The 20,402-nt window shown below is 34.6% G+C and overlaps 1 protein-coding gene across 1 annotated transcript in view; it reads left to right on the top strand.

Moving 5' to 3' along the window:
* Positions 1–20,402, top strand: part of LOC114326975 (proton-coupled amino acid transporter-like protein CG1139) — a 46,813-nt gene that overhangs the window by 6,536 nt on the left and 19,875 nt on the right. The window contains exons 2-4 of the mRNA XM_028275469.2: positions 8,507–8,656; positions 15,050–15,322; positions 19,514–19,871. Coding sequence (XP_028131270.2) covers positions 8,507–8,656; positions 15,050–15,322; positions 19,514–19,871 — 781 coding nt within the window. The remainder of the gene's footprint in view (positions 1–8,506; positions 8,657–15,049; positions 15,323–19,513; positions 19,872–20,402) is intronic.

The raw sequence follows: 20,402 nt of genomic DNA on the forward strand, positions 1-20,402 counted from the left end.
TACATTTAAAACCGCATGTCGATACCCTTTTTCTATCTCGAGATATCTAAAGAAATATGTAAATTTTAAACATACTGTTACTGTCACCGATAAACGAGGTTAAGGAAAAATAGTGTGCTATGGAAAAAACAAATAAACATTTTCCTGATGTAAACGTATATAATTAATTAAAACAACAATAAGACAAACAACACTATAAAATATAACAAAGAAATAAAAGCAACTACTTACGTAGTCTTAGTGACTACCTAAATCTTCAAATTGTTGCCCATCATTTTCGATGCAAGCATTTACTCTTTCAAGAGTAGATTGAATAGTAACAGATTTAACTGTTTTAGACTTTTATTTATGGGCACGTATTAAAGATCTTGTTTTTGCCGCTAGGCCCACTACTCGAGAAAACATGATCTAGAATCTAGAGAATACGAAACGCCATTCAAAGCATTGCGAAAGCAGAAATTGAGACTATTGTTCAATCTACTCTTGAAAGAGTAATTGCTAAATCGAAAAAACATTTAAGTCGTCACTAAGTAAGTAGTTGCTTTTATTTCTTTTTTATATTTTATAGTGTTGTTTGTCTTATTCTTGTTTTAATTAATTATATACGTTTACATCTGGAAAATGTTTCTTTGTTTTTTCCATAGCACACTACTTTTCCTTAACTTCGTTTACGGGTGACATTAACAGTTGTTTAAAATTTACACGTTTCTTAAGATATCTCGAGATAAAAAAAGGTATCGACATGCGGTTTTCGGTATTATGTTGCTAATTTGGTATAATTTTGTAATACAGGATTAAAAATGCACACTTGTATTTACCATTCTCCAAAGAAAACTAGATTTCCGAAAATAATTAAATAACGCCTACGAGTTGGCATATTACTCATTAGGCTATTTCGAAAATAAGACTCTTACATTGACGAAAAAGAGATGTTTTCAACAAGACCAAGTACGCAAAATTCGATTTAGCAGAACCGGACTTGCAGCTATTTTTTCATAAGAAGGTTCCCACTCACCCCTACCTCTTATTTGCAAAGGTAGACTTAAACTTGTAAAATCAAATATGCGCAGAATTTTATGAAGAATACGATGATTGGATTTCCAGTGCCATTTGATTAGGTAAATTTTGTAAAATTTTGATTTTTTAATTTTTGATATTCAATTACGCCTTCTAGCGGTGGACCTACAATTATGAAAATAATTTCCAGGCTTTTCCCGAGGCAACTTTTGTTATAAATATTTTTTTCAAAGCTGTATTATAAACGGTTTCTGAGATATGGTCTAGAGTCATTCTTATTGGGATACCCGGTACAATATTTCAGTTCTCATCACGTGTTCCAGATATTCAAATCCACTATCTTAATAGTATTCACGAGCTCTAGTCTTTTATGCATGCTTTAGAGTATTTTTCATTGTTTTGGTATCTTATCATTCCAAGTAATTATCATAAACTTTTTGTTGCAAAATATTTCAAGAGCTTCAATACTCTTAACATTGTTCTGTTGTAATCTATATATTTTGCGCAATTAAACCCGTGCCAGTTTTATGGCTATCCCATACAGTTTTCCTTTCTATTGAAAAGTATGCTCTTTTTATGTCTATAAAACTCCTGTTATGCTTCTTTATTTTTCTTTAAGGCTTTCTTTATTAGCTGTTGCATGTTGAATATATTTTGGTCTTGTTTGTTATGTCCTTTTCTGAATCCGCTTTTGTACGTTCTCTAGTTTATGTTCTATTTCTATTCTGATTTTTCTTTCTATTATCATTTCATATAGTTTTGCTGCTAGACATAATAGGGATATGCCTCTATAATTCTATTGTGTTTTTCTTCTTGTGCACTGGTACAATTATTGAATTTGGCTATTCTCTAGGCCATATTGTTTTCCATATTATATTTAGCATGTATAAATATAAAGAAATTTTCTTTGCTTTTTCTACTATTTCAACATGAATGGACTAACTTCATCTCTGTCGGGAGCTTTCCCAGTGTCTTTATCTTTCTTATTGCTTCCTCTAGCTTTTGTGTCCACTGATGATGGTCTGATAAGACAGAAAACGTTCTGAAATTTTTAATCCGTTTGGATAATTTTAATTTTATAAAGAAAATAAATATATGACATTATACATTAGAAGTTGTTTACTTCAATGTAAGGTTTTGTTTTATTTTTATTTGAGTATAATATGAATATCTTCAAACATAATCATAAACATGTTTAGAGTTTGATTGTTTATTTTGAAATTAGTATGGATTAGTGTGAATCAAGTAGGTATATTTGGTAAACAAACAGTTTATATCCGTATGGGAAAGATTGACTGATTAGTAATAAACCATAAATCAATTAATAAATCATTAAAATTTTTTACGTATCCATTCAACATAAATCGCTTAATCTATTACCTAAATCAACCTAAATTAAGGCAATTTGATAAAGTTTTACATACAGGAAAGATCTATAAGAAAAGTAGAGGTGGTGGTTTTTTCGTCATTTATTAATATAATTTAAAGTGTTTTAAGCGGAAATAAAATCGGGAAAATATTGTCATTAGTAGCTTATTGACTATGGGAACTTTAATCGTTAATAGGTCGTATATTATAATTTAATAACGATAAACCGTATACAGAGAGGTCCTAAATTATGGAATAAGTTCATTTTCTCTAAAATGGATGACTCTAGAGAAAAATCCGGAAACAGGTCGATTTTGGTTTTTAAATTAAAACTTTTTGACATATATTTCATACTAGTGATGTCATCCATCTGAGCGTGATGACGTAATCGATGATTTTTTTAAATGGGAATAGGGGTTGTGTGGCACCTCATTTGAAAGGGTTTTCAATTCTCTATTCAGTAATATAAACAATAATATTATTAAAAAGACTAAGTTTTCACTCTAATGGCATATAGAACATCCCACCAGAATGAAAACAATGGGAACCTTCTCTGGCCACACCTCCGAGGCTTCTACAATTTGCAAGCCATACGGATGCTGAGATTAAGGAAGATGAGGGAATTCTACAATTTACAATTCACGTCCCATCTGCTCAATTTCGTTGCAAAACGAAAATACAGCCGAACCATATTCTAGTCCAATCAGAGAGTGCTGCAAGCACCCCTACCGGTTTCGAAACTTATTAGTCTCTCATCAGGAGGCACATATGCTGCTCTCCCCGATCCAACCAAAACAAACCGCAGCGTGCAGTCCGCAGCGTGCAGCGTGCGGTATAATATTCCGAGACCGGTATAATATTCTTCAACTTATTATGATGGGTAAAATCAAAGGACGCAGAGGAATTGATAGAAAGCAGGCCTCTTGGTTGAAGAATATCCGGGAGTGGACAGGAATAAAGAAAGCAAAACAACTATTTAGAATAGCTTGAGACAGAGACAGTTTCGCCATGTTAATCGCCAACGTCAAGGGGACTTGACAGGGCACGTTAAGAAGAAGAAGGTGCTCTATTGCATGACAGCGTTTTAAGGAGGTTTTTGGCATTTTATCTACTTCGTCTTCCCATCTCTATTTTGGTCTTCCAACAGATCTTTTTTCTTGCATTCTTGTATTTAGCAATTTTCTGGGGATTTTATTCTCGCATTGAACACTATATTCTTACATTTTAATCATGGATGAAATCATTAAAAGTGTCAACAAAGGAAGAAGATACAGAATTGGAGAAAAATAGAGGTAACAATTGAAATTGAAATAAAGCGAGGTAAGAGACAAGGGTGTATACTGTCACCAACCCTGTTTTAATCTCTATTCCGAAGACGTAATGAATAGAACGTTCTCTGAGCAATCCATAGGTATTAACATAAATGGTGTTAGATTAAACAATCTAAGATTTGCCGACGACACCGTTCTGATCGCAGAAACACTTGAAGAGCTACAGACATTGGTGAATAAGATAGCAGACTGCAGCGAAGAATATGGACTATCTTTGAACATAAAGAAAACTAAATTTATGGTAATATCGAAATCAACACGAAATGTCCAAAATCTATATTTACACAATGAAATTATCGATGGAGTTAGCAAATACAAATATTTAGGCACTTTTGTAAATGAAGACAACGATAGCTCAGCAGAAATCAAAATAAGAATAGAAAAAGCCAGATCCATATTCACTAAAATGAAGAGAGTGTTCTGTGGAAGAGATTTGAGCCTTGAAATGAAACTTCGCCTGATGAGATGTTACGTACTTTCTGTGCTGTTCTACGGAATGGAGTCATGGACGCTGAAAAAGATTGATGTCAAAAAACTGGAGGCATTTGAACTGTGGATGTATCGCAGAATCTGGAGAATATCATGGACGGAGAGAGTCACAAACGTCGAGGTTTTGAGAAGAATGAATAAAGAAAAGGAAGTCATATTTACGATCAAAAAACGAAAACTGTAATATTTGGGACACATTACAAGAGGCGAAAGATATGAACTGCTTCGAATAATTATGCAGGGGAAGATAGCAGGAAAAAGGTCCATAGGAAGAAGACGAAACTCCTGGCTAAAGAATCTACGGGAATGGTATAGCTGTAGCAACAACGAATTGTTTCGGTCAGCAGTTTCGAAAATACGTATAGCCCTGATGATCGCCAACCTTCGGAACGAAGATGGCACTTGAAGAAGAAGAAGAGGTAAAAATAAACTGTAATGTTGACAGCCCAAGATGAAGATATAAGAGGCTGTAGTCACCAACATGATTGAAACCTTGTGTATCAGCGTACTCTTTCATACATCAGGTACTTTTATTGTCTTCTTCTTCTGATGGTATAACCTTCATTGAAAGTTGTGAGTCCAAATTTATTCAATATCTTATATATTGCAACCACAAAAAATGTTTGCGACTTACCAATTCCCTTTAGACTCTAGTCTATTAAAATGGTCGCAGACGTTCCTCGTCTTCTTTTCTAGGTCTTAGGCTTATTCTTGTTTCACTTAATCTCTCTGTCTTCTTCATATCTTCTCTGTCTTTTCCATAGTACAATTCTTATCTATGTTTTCCTTGTTTCTCAAGTAAATATTATTTTTGTTTGTGCTGAAACACTCGCTGAAGTATTATTCGACATTTCGAAAGGATGGGTGATAAAAGAGTTTCAAAGATAAAGACATTCATGGGCGATAAAATTGAAACAATCAACCAAGGATATGGCTATTAGATGAAGAGAAAAAAAATCTTAAAGAGGAACATGTTCAAAATTGAATTGGAACACTTCTTCTTCTTGTGGTGCTGTTTCTATTAGTAGAGGTTACCGACTACACTGGCAAATATGTCTCTATCCAATGCGGCTCTAAACAAAGATGTTGAATCAAGGTCAATGCAATCTCTGATATTTTTAAGCCATATTGGAAAACTAAGAATCGTAAAAGGAAAAAGATTATAGTACAATTGCCTCGGTGTTGTCTATAATAAAGTTCAATCATTCATTCACTGAAAGATAAATAAAGATGACATAGTGAAAAAACTAGACATTTTATAACAGTCGTAAAAAAACTTTTGCATTGTTTTTGATGCAATATTGTTTTAAATTATATTTGAAGTGATTATAAAATAAGTTGCTTTTACATTTTAATACTTGTTATGGTAGCATATATTTTATTTGACAAGAAGCAATAAAATAATATCGTATGATGGATTAATTTTAATTATATTTTTAATGTTTTACCATTAAAAATTTTTCATGCTGATATAAGTAATAAATGAAATCTGTGTTTGTAATGATATAGCGTATCGCAGAATTAATAGAAAACATTGGAACAATGGAAGAAAAGCTATAAATTACAGGGTTACTAATTTTGGGGGTTTCTTGCGATCTTTTTCGCAAAGATATGTTCAAAATTTTGGAACCCAGATGCCTACAGGGCCTGTATACGCGGTTCAGATATTTAGGAATTCCAAGTATCAATTTTTAAAATTGATTATAAAGGGGCAGATTGAAGGAAAACGAGTCATTTGGAAAAGAAATGCTCATGACTAAAGAATATAAGGGAATTGACAAATTGAATAAGGAACTAAGAACAAAAATGTCGCGCACATAAACCTCTAATGGTTTTCAATTTAAGGAGTTTAACTTGTTAAAACACTTAAATATATTAAGATAATCAGGTAAATAACAATTACGGAAATTGATAAGAAAATTTTAATTATGCACATTGAAAATAAAGTGCACTCAAATTAACAAAAAATATCTACCTGTTATCGTATTGAAGCATTCCAAGTAGCTTTGTATATTTACATTGTGTTTTAAATTCTTTAACCTTAAAAATATGCCACTGAATTCATTTAATATAAACTTATCCGTTTCCTGTAGCATTTTTTTAACTCTATGCTATATAGCCACTAGGTGTTAGATTTGGTCAAGAGTCAAGAGAGTGGCTGTGTAAATTTAATTGCACTTTATAGGTACTTTTACCATGATTGGAGGTAACTTGAGAAAATATTGTATCATTATCACATATTTTGCCTAAAGATTTGCTTTTCAGCAAGAACTCGCATCATCATCTTGACTTCAGATGGAGTTTCTTATAGAACAGAAATTGTTTAATGATTAAAGGTATGCGGTACGTAGTAGAACCATATCTACAAGGGACTACAAAGGAAATAGAAGGGTTATAGTACAGGAACCGAAGCTTTTCACCTCGCAATTTTTACAGAATGGATCGATTTACTTGAAATTTTAAGAATAAGTAGTGGATAGTCTAAGTATCAAAATCTATATATTGCCGAAGGGCGCTTTTACCATTGGGGTGGTTGCCACCCCATCTCGGGGTGGAAATTTTGTATTATATTTTGACCGCAAAAGTTGATAAAAACATTCATTCTAAGCAAAAAATGTTCTATACATTTTTTTGATAAAATCAACAGTTTTCGATTTATTCGCTGTCGAAAGTGTTAGTTTTATATCGAAAAAATCAATGTTTTTCGATATTATACTCATTTACGATTCACTCAATTTTTGACGTAGAAAAGATTTTTTCGAAACAAATTCTTGGAAATTAAATAATCTACAATTTCATATTTAAACATTGTTTCGTATCTCTGATGCTAATCTGTGTATTCTGAAGAAAATGCCATTTTTTACCAAACTACAAAAATTCGTTATTTAATTTTAACTCCAGTTTTTTAAAAACTAATCATTCTAAGCCAGTCAAACTTCCAGAATCTATTAATAATACATAAATAAATAAAAATAAATAAGGCTAATGACTAAAAACACAGCTAACTTACATTATTATGCTACCAATTTGCTTTCTCCTTTTTTTTTCAAAAAAATATATTGATTCTTTAACAGTAACTTTTTCATTTTTCGTCTTACGAGTATGGTAAAAAATAATTTTGTAGGTTCTTACAAGGTATATAAGGCTGTTAATATTAAATCCTTTTAAAGTTCTCAGTCGCAAAAAGAGGTGACTTTGAAAGGGTTGGTAAAGATGGTTTTTGCATGTTATTACAAGTTTTAATTGTCAATAGCTTACTTAATTTTTGCTGTAGAAACATTTTTTGCAAACTATCTTCTTGGGAATTAAATAAGCTACAATTTCGTGTTTAAACATTTTTTCGTATCTCTGATGCTAATCTTTTTATTCTGAAGAAAAAGGTATTTTTTACCAAACTACAAAAATCTTTATTCGCTTTTAACTCCATTTTTTTAAAAACTAATCATTTTAAGCCGGTCAAACTTCTAGAACCTATTGGTAAATAGAAATAAAGAATTCAAATAAGGCCAATGTCTAATTTAAATTAGGGTGGTGATTAGGAGGTTGTGTCAGATCACTTCTTCGCTGAAAAAAATAGGGACTGACATTCTTTTCATTATAAGTCACTTTAATAGATATATATTTTTAAATACTTTAAATTAGTTTAGACAAGTTATCCTCGAAAAATGCAAAATTTTCCCGTCTTTTGACTTTGAAACTACAATATTTAGCATTTGACGAAGAAGAGCTACCATATAATAAAGTATAGCTCGATTACTATTGGTCTTAAAGAAAATTAGGAACAACTGTTTTGTTTATTTTTTCAAAACGTACATATTTGTTAAGAAAAATTGTGTTGATAACACTTTCGATGGCGAATAAATCGAAAACTATTAATTTTATCAAAAAAATGTATAGAACAATTTTTGCTTAGAATGAATTTTACCATCTTTTGTGGTCAAAATATAATAAAAAATTGCCACCCCCGAGATGGGGTGGCAACCACCCCCATGGTAAAAGCGCCTCTTGGCATGATATATATTTTGATCCTTGGACTTTTGATCCACTACTTATTCTCAAATTTTCAAGCAAATCGATCCATTCTGTAAAAATTGCGAGGTTTTGTACTATTTTAAGCTTCATTACTTGGACTATTAAACATTTTGGCATCAATAGTTTGAAAAACTGTACTGACCTCAAAAAAATAGAAAAGTTTATATTTTAGATAGCAGATGGTAGTTTGGTATAAGCTTTAATTAATTTGGTATTTACTCGCTTATATGATGGTTTGAAAAGTATTTTTTATTATTTTCTTGTTGTAGATATCCAGGAAGCGAAACCAACAAAAATCAGCTTGCCAGACATAGCAAAGACAACGGTTTCTTTACAGTCGAATTAAATGATCGCAAAAAGTCACTAGAAGCAGGCGAATATGATCCGTATAGATGGCGAGATGTGGAACACCCTACCACGTAAGTTATTTTCTTCTTCTTCATATCTTCTTACAACAGAAAACCAACTTAATTCATTGAACTCAATTTGGTACTAGTACTATTTATAGCAACAACTGGGTTACCAAGCCCAATTTTTTTAATTTTTAATTAAGCTGAATCGCCACCGTGTTTCGAAGGGCACATAAAGCTATTGCGCAACCTAATATTAGACTTAAGGCAGAAAGTTACATGAACTTTACTTTTTTTATTCAGCTCAGAAAGCTGAAAACAAAGACAATTTTCCATAGTTTTCATACCAAAAAGACGCTTAGAAAGAAGACCTTTTTCTTTTGCTTAATCTTCTTCTATTTCTTAATCGTGTATACTATTTCTATGACACATGAATTGTTCATTATCCTAAACTAATATTAAAATTACCTCAGATATTTTTATGGAACTATTTCAGTTAAAAATTAAAATAAAAAATATAATATGAAAAATTGTATTATCATTAACAATAATAGATAAAAATAAATTAGTGTTAAAATTGTGTGAAGCTTGTTAAAATAATTATCTAAAATAACACAGTTTTAGTTCCATTTAGCGAATCTAAATATTTATCAAGGTTTTCTAAGTAAAATAAACAAACCACAATAAAATAAGTATTAATATCTTTAGAAAAACAGAAAATTGTTATTTTATTAGATATTGTACATTTTTGGTATTGTAGTATCATTTGCAGTAAAAAAAAAACAATAAAAACGACAAAAAAGAAATACTATACTAGAAAAACAAGAATGAGAATATAAAATATCATATTATGATCGCTCATTATACCCGTATGCGCGCCAATGGTGAATATAAAATTCTTAATTGCATGTCAAAAAATGTGGAAAAAGTACGTCTTAAAACCCACCAAATATCATTTGCATATCTCAAACGGTTTTAGGCCCAGCGTAGCTCAGGCGGTAGTATGCATGGCTCGCGTGCTGGTAGGCCGGGGTTCAAATCCTAGCGCCGGCAAGAACAACTAGACATTTTTAAAATGTCTATAGGCTTCAGGTCGACTCAGCCTGACTCGAAAAAAATGAGTAACTTGGTTAAAACTAGGGGTAATAATAGGCGGTTGAAGCGTAGCACTGGCCCTGTTACCTTCCTTGTATACCGTAGGCCCTAGACATAGAAGACTGCCCTGCTATAATGCCAAAGCTGCGTCAGCGGTGTAAAACGGGAGACTATTATTATAAACGGTTTTAGGGCAATAAATAAATCGTCAGTTTGTAAGAAAAACTTCAACATCCCGTACCTCAGAAACGAAGCATTTGCGGACATTATGTGTCATTATTTTTTATGCAGAATTAGCCATTCAAATGTGTCGCACTTATTTAGAAACACCCTGTAGTGATGAAGAACATGGCTACTTGTTAAAGTACCTAACTTTTGTATTATCCAACATAAGCGAATGAATCAAAAAAGAGAATTTGTTAAGAAAACCTGAGGCTATATTTGGGTTTTAATTTCAGTATTTTATAAAAGCTAGAATATTCCACAGGGTGTTGCGAACTTTGAGAAAAACATACAGTTTGCTTCGTACACCCGGTATACAATGAAAATTTACTTGTTTAGCAACAATATTATTACAGCGATATTGTTAAAGAAAAAGGCTATAACATATTAACTTGACGTTATTTGCTCAAATATGTAAAAATTTTATGCAAATAAAAATTATTCTATTCTATTCTATTCTATTCTATTAAAAAAATTACTTACATCGGACTACATCATCATTCTCTTTGCCTTATACCTATGCGGGGTCGGCTTTCCTAATTGCATTTCTCCACACAATTCTATCTTGGGTCATATCAATGTTAATCCCCTTTACCAACATGTCCTGCCTTATCGTCTCCCCCCAGGTCTTCTTTGGTCTTCCTCTCCTACTCCTTCCAGGAATCTGCACTTCAGCTATTCTTCGTATTGGGTGATTAACGTCTCGACGTTGAACATGACCAAACCATCTTAACCTATGCTCTCTAATTTTGGCATCAATTGGTGCCACACCTAGACTTCCCCTAATATACTCATTTCTAATTTTATCCTTCTTTGTCACTCCACTCATCCATCTAAGCATATTCTCATTTCCGCCACATGCATTCGTTGTTTCTCTTTCTTTTTCACTGCCCAACATTCAGTTCCGTACATCATAGCCGGTCTTATGGCTGTTTTATAGAATTTTCCCTTCAGCTTCATTGGAATTTGTCTGTCACACAACACACCACTCGCTTCTTTCCACTTCATCCATCCAGCCCTAATTATACTGCATGCATCTCCATCTATTTCTCCATTACTCTGTAATACCGATCCTAGGTACTTAAAACTATTGCTTTTCACAATCATTTCACCATCCAAAGATACCATTTTATTTGTAGTAACTCCATCTTTAAATGAACATTCCAAATACTCTGTTTTTGTCCTACTAAGTTTTAAACCTTTTTCCTCCAGAGCTTGTCTCCACTGTTCCAGTTTTGTTCCAAGCCTCTTTCACTATTTCCTACTAACACGACATCATCAGCATACATTAAGTACCATGGAATGTTACCCTGTAGTTTCGCTGTTATCTGGTCCAAAACTAATGAGAATAAATACGGACTAAGCACAGAACCTTGGTGCAATCCTACTTTCACATGAAATTTATCAGTCTCTCCCACACCCGTCCTAACACTAGTCGTTACTCCCTCATACATATCCCTCACAGTCTTTACATATTCACCAGGGACTCCTTTCTTATTGAGTGCCCATCACAGAATCTCTCGAGGAACTCTATCATATGCTTTCTCAAGATCAATGAATACCATATGAGCGTTTGTTTCTTTACTCCTGTATATTTCCATCAACTGCCTTATAATGAAAATTGCATCTGTTATTGATCTACCCTGCATAAAGCCAAATTGATTCTCGGATATTTCGGTCTCTTCACGTATCCGTCTATCAATTACTCTTTCCCATATTTTCATGGTGTGGCTAAGCAGTTTTATAGCCCTGTAGTTTGTACATTGTTGTATATTTCCCTTGTTTTTGTAAACAGGTACCCGTATACTACTTCTCCACTCGTCTGGCCAACTTCCATAATTCTATTAAATAGATCTGCTAGCCACCTTGTTCCTATCTCTCCCAATGCTCTCCATACTTCCCCAGGAATATCATCTAGTGCTACCGCTTTTCCTTTCTTTATTTTTTGAAGCGCTTGAGCCACTTCCTCGTTTGTTATTTTGGTAACCATTGCTGCTACTGTCCCCTTTGACTCTACAGGCTGTCTGTCAAATTCTTCATTTAATAAGCTGTCAAAGTACTTTCTCCATCTATTTTTGACATCCCTTTCGTGAACTAGTATTTTATTATTTTCATCTCGGATACATCTAATCTGATTAAAATCTTTTGCTTTCTTTGGTCTCTGTTTGGCTATTTTATATATCTTCGTTTCGCCTTCCCAGGTATCAAGTTGATCGTATTGGTTTGAATACGCTTCTGCTTTGGCTTTTGCTACTGCTACTTTCTCTTCCTTTTTCGCCACCATATAGTTTTGAAGATCTGTGTCGGATCTGGTTTCTTGCCACTTTTTATATAATTTTCTCTTCTCTTATATTTTTCCTTGTACTTCGTTTGACCACCACCAAGTCTCTTTATCCTCAAACTTTTTTCCTGACGTTTTCCCAAGTATTTCAATAGCAGTCTCTCTAATACTACTGGCCATTTTTCTCCAAATTGTATTAGGACTTCCTTTCATGTTCCAACATATTTTCTCTACTATTCTTCTCCTGAATAGACCTTCTTTCCTCTCCGATATTTTTGTTTAGTTTCGCTTTTTACTTCGATGTCCAGAACAAGCAGCTTATGTTGTTGGCTTACTGTCTCACTAACTATTACCTTGCAGTCCTTGCATTCACGTATGTCTTCTTTCCTTATCATGAAGTAGTCTATTTGGGATTGATGTTGTCCACTTTTGTAGGTAATAAGTTGAGTTTCTCTCTTTTTAAAGAATGTGTTAACAATCGCCATATCCAATGCTGTTGCTAATTCAAGCATGTCATCTCCAGCTAAATCGGACTACATGTTTAGGAGACACCAGACTTAAAAAATGACCAATTTTTTGGGGTGTACGTTTTCTCTGACGCGCAGTGTATTTTGTTTTTGTTAAAATTAAAGTCAATGAATTTTGTGCCAAAACTTTTAGGACATACGTTATGTACACGAAGAAGCCGGCTCTGGTCTTAACCCATTTTTCTTGTGTTTTTCGTCAACTAATGCATAATTTATTTCTTTTCTAACATAATTAGGATCGTGGGTAAATCACCATAGAAAACCACAAATTTTTAACCTTCAAAGTTGCGACATGTAATATGCCAAAAAAACCCAACAAGTATTTTGGCAAATGTTTATGCATTGCTGATTTTTTATATTACTACTTTATACCATAACTTGTTATTTAAATATTGTGGTAAAAGTTTGCTATTTTGTTTTGCATAAATAATCCTGGATCCCGCGTACCAAAAAAGTTGATTAATAGCAAGCTGAAAATTTGTTTATAGTTTAACGGTGTCTAGTCGGACGAACTTTGATGTACGGGAACACTGGAACAGGGGAAGTTATAATTGTGTAACAGGTTAAAATTTGAAACTTCAGACTACGAAAACGCCAAATGTATTGTGTCGGACAGAACTTCCAATTGATTTGTTATCCGTTTATTAAACTCTCATGCAAAAATCAGACTGATATTTTATCACCAACTGGGCATTTTAATAAGTCCGACACGTAGAACATTTCAAATGACAGGAATTATGACAGGTGACAAATAGCAGTCTGATTTTTACACGAGCGTTTAATGAAAGGGTAACAAATCAATTGGAAGTTCTCTCCGACAAAATACATTTGAGGTTTTCGTAGTCTGACGTTCCAAATTTTTAACCTGTTTCACAATTAAAACTTCCCCTATTCCAGTGTTTCCATATTGTCTGACTAGACACCGTTAAGCTATTAGGTCTGGATCCCGCATATAAAAAAAAGTTGATTAATAGCAAGCTGAAAATTTGTTAATAGCTTAAGGGTGTCTAGTCGGATAAACTTTGATATATGGGAACACTGTAATAGGGGCAGTTTTAATTGTGGAACAGGATAAAAATTTGGAACTGTCAGACCACGAAAACGGCACATTTATTTTGTCCGACAGAACATACTTAAACTCTCCGAACAGAGATTAAACTCTCATGCAAAAATCAGCCTGCTATTTATCACCTGTCATAATTCCTGTCATTTGACATATTCTACATGTTCCACTCATTAAAACGCCCATTTGGTGATAAATAGCAGTCTGATTTTTGCATGAGAGTTTAATCTCTGTTCGGAGAGTTTAAGTCTGTTCTGTCGGACAAAATAAATGTGCCGTTTTCGTGGTCTAACCGTTCCAAATCTTTAACCTGTTCCACAATTAAAACTTCCCCTGTTCCAGTGTTTCCATATATCAAAGTTTGTCCGACTAGACACCCTTAAGCTATTAACAAATTTTCAGCTTGCTATTAATCAACTTTTTTTTCATACGCGGGATCCAGACCTATATTAACAAATTTTCAGCTTGCTAATAATCAACTTTTTTTTGGTACGTAGGATCCAGGCCTAAAAGATTATTAGTTTGATGAAGTTTGCATAAACAATCAAAAATATGTTTGGGTTCGTAGGTAAAAATTTGCACAATGAATAAAAAATGTAATTAGATTCAAATAAATTAGGAATAAAAAATATTATAAACAAATCGTTAAAAAAAGTAAATATTATTTAAAATTTATATGTTCTGACGTCACATATAGCATTGAAGGATACTGCGGTTGACTGGCATAACAATGAAATAAAAATTAAAGAAGCAACAAGACCAGAAAATGAAAGACAAAAAATACTTGGAACAAAGAAACTATACTATATACCGGAAACTATACTATGGCCCTTAAGTAACTCTACAACTATTGTAAAAGCAGTAGGTTTAATAAAATGTTGATATTAAGAAAGATACAGGGTGTTAAAGTTGAAATTTGAATTAATACAGATGCTCTAGACTAGAATCTAGCTCACAGACGTGAATACAGACGTTGTAGCGTCTGTAAACTACAGACGTTGTAACGTCTGTAAGTTGTAGCGTCTGTAAGCTACAGACATCTGTGTTTTAAGTAGATGTCGCTACAGCGTCCGTAAGCGAATTATTTATACAGTTCGACATTAAAAGACAGCTTATTTTGTGATGCTGATTGAGAGACGATCCCTAAAGAGGGTGAAACTTACGTATGTAAGAAGATGGTGATCACCTCTGAACGAATGGAAATATTAGCTGTCTTTCATTTTTCATTGTATATAAAACCGTCTATTTATTAATGTAACATATTTATTTTTTAGGGATACAGAAACTTTTTTGCATCTTCTCAAAGGGAGTCTCGGAACAGGAATCCTGGCGATGCCCATGGCCTTCTACCACTCAGGATACCTCTTGGGAGCAGTAGGGACGGCAATTATCGGATTTTTATGTACTCACTGCATTCACCTTCTAATAAGAGCTGAATATGAGTTATGCAAGAGACGAAAAGTGGCTGTGATGTCCTACCCTGAAACTGCTCTGGCTGGCTTTCAAGAAGGACCTCCCTTTCAACGACGGATTGCCTTTATAGCACCGTAAGTAATTTCTAATTACGTAGTAAAATTATGGATCTCTCTCTCTCTCTTGTCGTTTCCCCATTACTGAGGATCGTGATTTCTTCCAATATTCCTAACAATGTTCTCCATTGGTCTCTATCTTCAGCTGCTCTAAGAGCTTCGCACAATGAGTTTCCAGCTGAATGCTTTATTTGGTCAGACCATCTAGTTGGTGATCGTCCTCTTGATCTTCCCCCGGAACGTTTCTAGAAACAATTAATTTCTCCAAACTGTCGTCACCTCTACGAACCACGTGACCAAAGAATTGCAGAATTCGTTGCAGACATATTGTGGACAGCCTTTTTTTAATATTGAGTTGGTTTAGAATGGAAACGTTTGTCCTATGAGCTGTCCAAGGTATGCGCAGCATTCTTCTCCAGCACCACATCTCAAAGGCATCAATTTTTTGACGCGAAGAGTCCAAGTCTCTGCTCCGTATAGAAATATTGAGAATACAAGGGCATTCACCAGTCTCATCTTGATATTTTGAGAGATAGATCTGTCTTTCCAAACTTTAGTTAGGCAACTCATCGCATTTTTTGCCATACCAATACGTCTCTGAACTTCTGCTTCACAGTTACCATCGTTAGTTATACCAGACCCGAGATAGACAAAGGTGATTACTATCTGGTATTCCTGTAATATGTTAGTCAGTTGAATAGTGTCAAATCTGTCGACCACCATTATTTTTGTCTTAGCTTTATTGATTTTCAGACCAACTTTATTGCTTTCGTACTCAACTCTTCGCAGAAGATCAAACATTTCTTGCTTATTTGCTGCTATAAGTGTAGTGTCATCAGCAAATCTTAAATTGGAGATTTTCCTACCAGCTACTGTTACTCCACCGGCCCATCCTTCTAAAACCATCCTCATGACATGTTCACCATAAATGTTAAATAAGTCAGGTGACAACACGCATCCTTGTCTAACACCTCTCTCGGTCTTGAATTGGTTTGAGAACTTCTGATCTAGTCGTACTGTCGCTATATGAGACTGGTACAGATTTTTAATAAGTGTCACCAGGTGCATTGGTGCGCCCTTTTCTATTAAAATTGACCACAGATTTATCCAGCTCACACAATCAAATGCCTTTTGGTAGTCAACGAAACATATAATCATAGGTACTTGAAATTCTCTAGACTTTTCAATGAGTTGTCTCAGGTTTAGGATTTGTTCCCTTGTACCTTTACCCTTTACAAACCCCGCTTGTTCCTGAGGTATTTGGTAATGTAGATAGGTTTTTAATCTGTTTTTGATGATATGCAACAAGATTTTACTAGCATGTGTTATTAGTGACAGTGTGCGGTAGTTTTCACATCTGGTGGTAGTTCTTTTTTTGTGTAGTGGGATATAAATTGAGGTATACCAATCAGATGGCCATTTTCCTGAATTCCAAACAGCGACACAGATAAAATGGATGATATGTAATCCTTTGTCACCTAGTAACTGTAGTATTTCACATGGTATTGAATCAATGCCTGGGGATTTATTTCTCTTTAGTGATTTAATTGCATCTTTGACTTCAGCGAGTAAGACAGTAGGTTCTCTAGGGTAGTCAGAAGGCCACTGATTTTCTGCTGATACCTCGTTATTTTTATATAACTCGCCACAGTAGTTTCGCCATGTTTCCAATATTTCATCAGTATCGGTCTTTAAATTACCTTCCTTATCTATTACAGACCACGTTTGAGGTTTAAATTCTCTAGTAAGAAGTTTGATCTTCTGGAATAAGTCCCTCGGTTCATTTCGACAGCCAAAATTATGGATATTATGGATAAAAAAGTGGATATCTGAATATAGTCTGATTCTGTTGTTGGCATCTATCTTGTTGACCATTGCCTATGTATATCATAGGAATCAAAAATTTTTCGGGCAGATCTGATTGGAGGGTTTCTAGATCTCAGTCGCTGGTGTTCTTTTGAGATGTCTGGTATGTCTCGATGGATTGGTCATTGTAAGTTGGCTACAAGTTTCTGGTACTCTCTCACTAATGCTGCTGTACGGCGTAAATCTGGTGGAGCAATATTGCTCAAAGTAGGTAGCCATCTCACTGGAGTTGATTTTATTGTTCCAGTGATTATTCTCATGGTTTGATTAAGTTGGACATCAATTTTGTTTGTATGTGCAATATTTGGCCATACTGATGCACAATATTCTGCCACTGAAAAAATCAAAGCTAGAGCAGAGGTCCGAAGTGTACCTGCAGAAGCATCCCAAATTGTTCCAGCAAGTTTTGTTATTATATTGTTTCTTGTTCTCAGTTTACCGGCTGCGTTTGTAAGATGACTTTTGAAGGTGAGTGATCTATCAAGTATGACGCCTAGATATTTGGGGTTGTTGTTATTTTTGATAGCTGTATCATTTATAGTTATATTGAGAGTATCGCCCGTTGATTCTACAGGTGAAAGAGACATGTTTCAACTTTTTCAGCTGAAAAATATCTAAAATCTAATAAACAACCTTTTGAAATCATTTTTACATAAACTCAATATCCGATTCACAAGAACCAACTCATAAATAGCTCTCGACTAGACTAATATTAGTAAAAAAGTAAAAAAATACATAATATATCTAATTCAGAGGCAGAGGATATACCTACAACAACCAGTAAACAAGATCAAGGAAGTAATCGTTACATGGAACTGTTACGCAAGGTTTAAACTAAGGTCGAATCGAATGTATTTCTGACCTTTCCTTTTACGGTTTTACACCGGCATTGAGACATTTTACAACTCTTTTAGCTGCAAAACACGAGCGATTAACAAGAAAATTTGTATTTACAATAATTATGTCGTATGTGGCTGGTTTGAACGATTGCATGCTTCTGTTGTATAGGTATAAAAAATATAAATATTATACATTAGGCTCCCTCTATAACGAGAACTGAAATGGCGCACTGATTACCTCGTTATACGCGGATCTCGTTATATCAGACAACGATAATATTTTGCATAGATACATAGATTGCATAGATTTTTTCATTATGTTTCATTCAGGCTTCCTGCAGCTCGATTTGCTCTATTCACTTGATCTTTCACTTATGTTACTAGCTTTTCCTTATTACTATACGAAACCTAGGTACTTAAAACTATTATTTTTCACAACCATTTCATTACCCAAAGATATCATTTTATTTGTAGTAACTCCATCTAAATGATCAAAAACTTTTCCTTAAAAGCTTGTTCTAATTATGTACCAGTTATTGTTCTAATTGGCTCTCACTATTTCCTACTAACATTACATCATTAGCATACATTAATAGGTTAAGAGCTAGGGTAAGAAACGAAGAAATTCGTAGAAGAAGTGGTGTAGAAGACATATTAAAACACATAGCCAAAATTAAATGGAAGTGGGCAGGACACGTCGCTAGAATGAGAGATGATAGGTGGACCAAAAAAATCTTGGAATGGAGACCGAGAGCGGATAGACGAAACCCGGGAAGACCACCCACAAGATGGACTGACGACATAAAGAAGATTTGTACCAACTGGATTGCAGCAGCGCAGGATAGATCTGAATGGAAGTTTTTCGAGGAGGCCTATGTTCAGCAGTGGACGACTATGGGCTGATGATGATGATGATGATACATTAAGCACCAGGGAATGTTACCCTATAGTTTCAGTTTCGTTGTTATCTGATGGAGGAGAGAAAAGAGAAGAACTTTAAATAGAGTTTGAAGGAACAAACTTAAAGTCAGCAGCAGAGTCCACAGAGTGTTTTCAAAGAAGTTTACAGGCATGTTCTGACTTTTGGCAGCGAATCATCATGGATATTAAAGAAACGACAAAAGAACAAGATACAGGTAAAGTTTATAAGAAAAGTTAAAGGCGCTTCAACATGGCAGATCTCCACGCCGATAGGCAGACATTACGAAAACGCTTCTCATCAAACAGTATACTGGGGCAGTAGATGTAACAGATGGTCGCGACCAATGGAGAAATATCATTAGTCAAACTATCCGAGCTGAGCAGCTCAATGTTGAACCACATCTGCTAAGATGATAATGGCTATGACGATGATGAAACAAGTGGATATATTTCTTGTTTCATCTTCTTGCAAGCTATATCTGATCATGCCAAAAGGCCAAAATATATTTAATTCAGTGGCAAATAGACGGGATACAATTAATTCTGTTTGTATATTCTTCTCATGTATATTTTTTTGTTGCAGGCATATGGTAAACATATTCCTCCTAATTTATCAACTGGGCTCTGGTGCTGTCTACACAATCTTCATCGGAGACAACATCTCAGGCGTATTCGCCGCACACGGTATCACCGTAAACGTAAAACTAGTCATGTTGGCCGCCCTGCTACCTCTGATACTGATCAACTGCGTGAAAAACTTGAAATATCTAGCACCGCTATCCACGTTCGCCAATATCATCACCATGGTCAGTTTTGGAATCATTGCTTACTATATGTTCAGTAGAGACTTTACCTTTGACGGTAAAGAGCCGTTCGGGGAGGTGAAGAATTATCCCTTGTTCTTCGGAACTGTTCTTTTTGCGTTAGAAGCAATCGGTGTGGTAAGTTTTTTCTTTTATATATAACGAATTTATTATAGCTGTTGTCGTTTCTCGTTTCCAACGCTTCCAACGCTTGCCATCGTCCCAGTCAACTGCTTGTAGATCCCTATCTTCCACTGCACCATTTACTTCTCGTCTCCACAATCTTCTTGGTCTTCCCTTTCTCTGCAGTTGGCGTGGATCCACTGTAACATTATCTCTGGCCATCTTTGATTATTCATCCTTTCTAAATGAGTAGTTAAGCAAGCGGGGTAGTGGATCAGTTTGCTAACCTGTCCATCAGGGTCTCCGAAGCTGCTGGACAAAAGAGCCTCTTTTGACCTTGGGGGTGTACAAGAATTACAAGAACTGATCAACAATGACCAGAAGGTTGTAAGAACTCATCGCTTATCTCTAGATCTCTTATTCTTTTCCGAAGAAGTGATCAGCAATGACCAGAAAGTTGTAAGAACCTTCTGGTCATTGCTGATCACTTCTTGTAAAGCCCAAGCCAAAGGAGGCTCTTCTATCCATCAGCTTCGGAGACCCTTA

The sequence above is a fragment of the Diabrotica virgifera genome, chromosome 9 (assembly GCF_917563875.1).
Source record: "Diabrotica virgifera virgifera chromosome 9, PGI_DIABVI_V3a".
Taxonomy (NCBI): Eukaryota; Metazoa; Arthropoda; class Insecta; order Coleoptera; family Chrysomelidae; genus Diabrotica; species Diabrotica virgifera.